The sequence below is a fragment of the Diabrotica undecimpunctata genome, chromosome 4 (genome assembly GCF_040954645.1).
Source record: "Diabrotica undecimpunctata isolate CICGRU chromosome 4, icDiaUnde3, whole genome shotgun sequence".
Classification (NCBI taxonomy): Eukaryota; Metazoa; Arthropoda; class Insecta; order Coleoptera; family Chrysomelidae; genus Diabrotica; species Diabrotica undecimpunctata.
Genome location: NC_092806.1, coordinates 136726121 through 136733661, shown reverse-complemented (window position 1 = coordinate 136733661; position 7541 = coordinate 136726121). Strand labels below are relative to the sequence as shown.

Below are 7541 nucleotides of genomic sequence, written 5' to 3'. Positions count from 1 at the left end.
GAAAAAGTATTAAGTAGAGTATTCCAAGTTTTAAATAGTACCTAACCTGATAAATTACTATATTTGGGTAGAAACTTTCTTTGATGAGTTTACAATTTTATTTACAATCTTTTAATTATCAAAGTCATAAAATAATTTAACAGTGTTAGAATATAAAGGTAAAAACAGATACGTATACAATTAAGTAGTACTGATTCGGATAATAATTTTTTTTATCAAATTTTAATGGGCAACACCGACAATATAACGTACTTTAAAAGATACTTATCCCTAGAACCGTATGGTTAATATTTTGGACATAAACCGTAAGGTGTTGTCATAAGTGACACCATATAAATTAACGTAAATTGTTACCACCAAAAGAAAAAAGTAACTTTTATAATTGTTTTATAAATTTAATGGTTTTTTTCGATAAATTGTTACAAGAATTTAGTAAAGAAACAAAATGAGAAAATAAGAAATAATTTATTAATACACACTTGACATATTGCACTTCTGTACTAGGCGCACAAAGCTCCCTAAAAAACCAACACAAATTACGCGAACCCTCCTGTTTGCACTTCTTGGACAAATGTGGAAACGTTTACTACGCCCACTAGCATATTGTGCTGCACTTATCCTACCCTCTTGTCTTCTTTTCCCAAAACATCTAACATTAGTGAACGCAAAGGTTTTAAAATCGTTTGAATTTTTAGTCATTCCTCTATATGTGGAATTATGAGCTGCATGGCTAAGTTTTTCAAATATGTACGTCTCGGTACGGTACGTCTTGTAGGTCCTGTTTCATCGACTTCGAGAAGGCATTCGACAGGGTCCGACATGAAAAACCAATAGAATTACTGAGAAACAAAGATATAGACAGACGAGACTTACGAATCATTATCAATCTGTATTGGAATCGAAAAGGCCAATATAAAGATAGAAGAACAAAAGTCCTAAAATATAGATATAAAGAGAGCAGTAAGACAGGGCTGTGTTCTGTCACCATTACTGTTTAACGTGTACAGTGAAGCCATATTCCAGGAATCGATAGCGGATCTGGGTGATGGAATCTCTGTAAACGGAAGAATAGTAAATAACATAAGATTCGCTGATGACACCGTTATAATGGCAGACACCCTGGAATCGCTACAAGAATTGGTAAATAAAATTAACGATTATTACATTAGATACGGACTAAAAATAAATAAGAGAAAAACTAAATTTATGATTGTCTCAAAAACGCAATATGGAAATGAAAGATTAATGATAGAGCAAACCCAAATAGAAAAAGTAGAGACATACAAATATCTTGGAACCTGGGTTGATGACAAAAATGACCAAAGCAGAGAAATCAAAGTCCGAATTGAAACTGCAAGGCAAGCATTTGTGAAAATGAAGACAATGCTTATCAACAGAGACCTTCAGTTGCATCTCAGATTGAGGGCTCTAAGATGTTACATATTTTCTAAACTTTGATCAAATAAAAGGCATATATCGAGCACAGTTTAATTTAATCTTGCCCAAGTACTTTCGATCCCTAGATCATCTTCAGGGGCATTTCGTCAATTGCGGCCTATCTGACAAGAACAAAATGTCATAAACATATAATTGTACATTACACTACACTACAAAAGGATTTCCATTTATTCGAGCATTCAACCTTATATTTACATATTTTCTATCTTACTATACGGAATGGAAGCTTGGACATTGAAGAAACAAGACATAAGAAAAATAAAAGCGTTCGAAATGTGGTGTTACAGAAGAATATTAAAAATTCAGTGGGTTCAAAGGATTACCAATGCTGAGGTACTACGACGTCTAAATAAGGAGTTAGAAATTATGAACAGCATAAAAAGAAGAAAACTATGAGCTGCTGAGAATGATTATGCAAGGAAGAAGACGCATCTCCTGGCTGAGGAACCTTAGAGAATGGTTTAACTGTAGTTCACTACAACTTTTCAGAGCAGCAGCCAACAAAGTGACCATAGCCGTTATGATATCCAACCTCCGATAGGAGATGGAACTTTAAGAAGAAGATGTCTTGGTATGTTTTTGTAACTAGCATCAATGTTTGCTTTGTTGGAGCAGGAATTAATGCATATGTTATTTTTAATTTATATTAAAAGATCTATAAAGACCTCTATAAGATTCCATAAAACACTCTGAGAGGCTACCTACAAGTTTTTCTAGCAACAGTTTTTGAATTGCACAATAATTGGTCGTATGTATCTACACCCCCTTTAGTATCATTGTAAAAAAGCACTATTTCAGGTTTCCTGGTAATTTGATCTATTCCATTGTGTGAAAGGTTGATAACAGAAGTACGATTTTACCTTTTTGGGAGAAAAAGATACCAGAGCTTTATTACAGTCGTATGCAAAATCTGAACCCGGAAAAATTCTCTTTAATAGAAATGATGGTGGTATTTATTTTTATTTAGTTTATTTTTCCTTAAGGTCATAACCATAGTAAGTGTCTTTTGTAGTAACTTCTCTGCTAGATCAGAAAATAAGAACCAGTTGCCAATTGTAACATTTCTATAGTTCCATAAATGCTTTCACATAACGTAGAGGTGAGAATAATTATAAAGTTAAGGTCGCCTCGACAGCGCAGTGAGCAAATCGTTTACAATTACTTTCTACTACGAATCGCTTACAATGTGAAATTTTTATTTTCGTCTTGAATTCCGCCGAACACATGTTTTTGCTATTAAAAGAAACTGTCTGGTCCGTTGGGTCAGTATTTGCTTAAGCGAGAACAACGAGGTCGACTTTACATAGTAACAAGGTATTTGCCCAACGCGCTACATGAAACCGAAACGGTTTCGCACAAAAGCACGTTAGATCGTGGTAAATATTTGCTGCTAAGTACATATTAGACTCTGAACTAAAATATATTATTATTATCTAATTTGAAAGAAAAAGTTCAGAAATTATGGTATCAAAATTTATTATATTAAGATGATACCATGTATTCCTCAAAAACTCTTCAGGGTCCTTTTTCGAAATGTTTGACATTTTACTTAATAAAACAACTAAATTTTCGGATATTTTAGACACCTAAAAAAGCAATAGGGCTCTTAGTTATAGAGACATGACAGTATGTTTATTTACTTAAATAGTGATTTCTGAGAAATCAGAGCGTTACAGTACAAAAACAGCACTTATAATTTTCTTATTTACCTGAGCCAAATAAACAAATGTTAAGTTGTTCACAATCTTTATACAACAGTAACAAATATCATAATATTAAAAATACCTCTATCTTTCAGAAACAAGTTCAGTCTAGTTTATTAGTAATGCAAAATATTTTGTACCTGTTATATTAAATTCTTGATCTTCTGGTGTGAATGTTTCTAATATCTTTATTTGAATTTTTATTTTACTTACACATATAAGTCATATATTTTTACTCGCAGCATCTATTATGTTTAGATATCAGTTTCTATGGATCCAGAAAGGGTAGCCATCAAATCACTTGCAATAGCTTCATGTATGTCTTTTATTCTAACCCAAATAGTCGGCAATGCACGACAAATTTCATCACAATCAGCTTAACTCACATGACTGTCATCACAAAAAGACAAAGCATGAACTGTCACGAATACCTCTCAATATTGCAAGAAATACGATTTTAAGCAAGAGAAACAATACAGAGATTGAAAAGTACATAAAAAACATAAAAATATCGAAGAAGAAGCTAACAAAAGTACTTGTCAATATCAATGAAACTGAATTGAAAATGATATATATATATATATATATATATATATATATATATATATATATATATATATATATATATATATATATAAATGAAACATTGATATCTATCAAATATATTATTAAATAATCTTCCGTCTTTTTCCTTTTTGATTTTAGGAAATTCGCCAGTTTTGCCTTCATACACCTGCCCTCTAGCTTAATCATCGCCCCACCTCTTTCTGGGATTGCCCAATCACTGATATCCTACTGATGATTTCCTGACATTTTTGCTGCCCTTATTGTTATTATATCGTATCATTTTCAAAATCTCATTCTAAATATTTGAATTATATTTTTTGCTTGATGGTAATTATTCCATCTACTTGCTTGTAGATGGAGTAGATTGTATATTTCAAAGGGGTCCTTTCAACACTGCTACCTAAAATATCTTTTGTTGATATCAAACATCTTTCAGTCCAACAGATTTGGGCTTCTACTAAAGCCTATTATTAGGGATGGCGGTTTTTGACAAAACACCGGTTTTCGGTTATACCGTTTTTTTTTCGCTTACGGTTTAACCTGGCGGTTATAACCGGCCAAAAAAACCGGTTTTTCCAAAAACCGGTTTTCGGTTTTTTAATCCAATAGGTTACAAGTTTGCTTCTGTATTTATAAAATAAAATAAAATTTGAACTATGGCTTGTTTGGAATAATTACTGGAGAATAATAATTATTATTGGGATCCAAAAGAATACCTAACCTAATCCTAATCACACCATATACAAAGCCCTTATACAACCAGTGTTGACATATGGGTCGGAGACATGGACCATTTCCAAGGCAGATAAAAATCTCCTGCTTATATTTGAACGAAGGATCCTGAGAAGAATATTCGGTGGCATCTGTGAAAATGGTGTTTGGAGAAGGAGGTACTACTACGAGATATATCACAGATATAAACATATATTTGGTGCTAAAGACATAGTATCCTTTATAAAAATGGGAAGACTAAGATGGGCAGGACATCTGGTAAGATCACAGCAGAACAACCCTCCTAGAATAATCCTTATGTCGCAACCTGTGGGAAGTAGAAGTAGGGGTAGGCCAAAACTCAGATGGAGGGATGGTGTAGATCAGGATGGTAGACAAATAGGTGCAGCAAACTGGCAACAGTTAGCAATGGATAGAACTGACTGGCGTAATAGACTTGGAAAGGTCGAGGCTCTTTTATAGGGCTGTAGCACCAATGATAATGATGAATCCTAATCACCGTAAAAACCTAATAACCGGTTGTTACTTTAAAAATAAAAAACCGGTTATAACCGGGACAAAAAAACAACCGATAAAACCGGTTATTGCGAAGTAAAAAAACCGGTTTTCGGTTAAAACCGGTATTTTTATCTCATCCCTATATATTATCCTTTTCGCACGGACAGTTGTTACCTTGTTAGGTTCTAAAATGACCTGTTCCAGATATTTATGGCATTGGCGACCAATTAATTGCCCTGCAGTTGCATGTTCCGCTTTTTGCGTTTCTTCTGCATTTTGTCTGTGAAGTTCTTCTCTCTACTTTGCCCATTTCATGTAGATGATACCTACGTGAGGAGTATTCAGTTAGAACAAGTTTGATTACTCATGAGTTCAATGCTAAAGCTGTAAGTGTGTTTTTGCATAGTAAGCCGAAGGTTGTAATAATTTTTTTGCTTGCTCTTGGCCTTCAATATTTTATCAATAGGCTACACAAGTTCCTTTTTTCATATTCACGATAATCCTACATTTTACGGTTTTTTAATATACCTGACTCTTTTTTATCAGTATTAGTATCTTCTTTAACAAGACTATCAACATTCTCATTGCCAGCAATTTCTTCATACCCTGGCTTCCATAACAAGTCCTTGTGCCACTTCCTGAAGGGACTGTTTGCATCTCCATAATTGCTATCAAAGATATAAACTTAAGTGCAGCTGATTGCCTGAAACAATAACGATTTTTGTCTAAATTGAGATTTTTTTCAGGTACCCTATTCGTACTTGATGCCCTGGTACCCAGACAAGCTCAACGTTCCGGTCTCTCCGTTCGTTCAGTTCTTTGATGCAGCCTGGACGTCACTTCCTGACAAGCCAGTGCCGCTTGACTGTCAGACAATATATGGATCTGCTTTTTTTCAAGGGCTCTTTCATTATTTCCCTTTGCACATTGCAGAATCGTACAAAAAAACTGAATGCACTGAAAAACGGTGTAGTTCCTGTTCAAGGCAAGGTTTTCGCTAATTTTTTGATTATTTGAGTGTATTTCTGCCCCCAAACCATCTATTGTATTGGATCCGTCTGTATACCAGATCTTACCCTGTTGGTTGTGGTCCTCCTTGTTTTTCCATACATTCCTGTTTGAAATAGACACCCTATATGAATTCTTAAAATTGTATCTTTTTGTTATGTGATCACGTTTCTCATTCAAAATGTCCTTCGTCAGTCCTTGTGATTCTCATATGACCTGTCCCTTTATTGCAAAGTTTCAGTGATTGTTTTATTCTCTAGGCTCACAATCTTGCTTCTCCTTGTATTATCAAATTCAAGGGACGCAAGCCTAGTAGAAACTCCATATCTGCTGTTGGCACCAGTTACCCTCATATACGCAAGTCTTTGCACCTTGCTGAGTTTGGCTTTTGCAGCCGTTTAAAGTGTCTTAGTCCACCACATCGTCGCTGCATAGGCAATTGAGGGTTTAATCATCATGGTGTGCACCCAGCGCACCATGTCCGGTTTTAATCCCCATTTTTTTTTCATACATATGCCTGACCCTCATAATGGTAGTAACTGCTTGGTATTTTTTCTAATTGCCGGTTCCAGGTAAGTTTCGAGTCTATAAACCCAAGATCCTTTACCTCTCCTTTTAGCTGAATTTTTTGTCCCTGCAGCTTTAGATTACCTAATCCCTCTAATTTTCGTCTACGCGTGAAAGCGACTATGGCGGATTTTTGTGGACTTATATTTAGCCCCTCTCTATAAGTCCATTTCTCACTAGTTCTCACAGGGCCTAGTTGATACGATCTCTGACTATCGTATTGTACTTTCATTGCAAGATGGTTACCAAAACATCCGCATATCCAAATTGTTTTATGACCGTGTGCCTTGAAAGTTCCTATGAGTCCCTCCATCACCAGATTCCACAGTAGTGGGGCCAGAACTCTACCCTGTGGATATCCTCTATTGAGCCGGGCCAACACGGTCTCTCCAAGCATAGTAGTATTTACCACTCTATTCCTGAGCATAGATTCTATCCAGTTCAAACAAACATGCTCGACTACTTTACGTCTCAGGGCAATGATTATGGATGTTATCGAGTGGTTGTCGAAAGCCTCCTCTCTATCCAAGGCTCCCAGCATCACCTCTTTATTTTCAATTGTATCCACTTTCTTCTTTGCAGTACTTACGTTACCCGTAAAGCTGCAGTGGACCACGATCTCATTGCAAACGTGATTCTTACACAAGTAAGTTTTTCCATTTTTGAAACTCGATAATTTTTGCTACCTTGTTATGTTCTTAATACTTAACCTCTTTCGAGATTAATAGTGTTGTTTCATGCATTATCAGTGGCTGAATTGTTATTTCTTCCCGTTTATGACTGAAACAAATGTCATTTTATTGAGATTTACTGAAAGTCCGTTTTTTCCCATTTTATATCCTTTCATTTTACGCAATTTTCTTATTATTACGTTCTGATGATATAAGTTAAACAAAAAATATTCAAATATTAATAATAAACTACAGAAGGGAAACCACTGGAATAAAGAATAGCAGAAACTTTTTCTTGACTGTCACGCACATTCGAGTTAGCTTCACTATTTTTCTT

At 34.9% G+C, this 7541-nt stretch overlaps 1 protein-coding gene across 1 annotated transcript; it reads right to left on the bottom strand.

The window, feature by feature from the left end:
* Positions 1–6471: 6471 nt before the first annotated feature.
* Positions 6472–7074, bottom strand: LOC140438968 (uncharacterized). The gene has a single exon (XM_072528602.1). The coding sequence runs from the start codon at positions 7072–7074 to the stop codon at positions 6472–6474; it is 603 nt and encodes a 200-aa protein (XP_072384703.1).
* Positions 7075–7541: the final 467 nt, after the last annotated feature.

Bases quoted from the DNA above. Each gene is read 5' to 3' on its own strand.
- LOC140438968 (XM_072528602.1), bottom strand. From the start codon at position 7,074: ATGCTGGGAGCCTTGGATAGAGAGGAGGCTTTCGACAACCACTCGATA.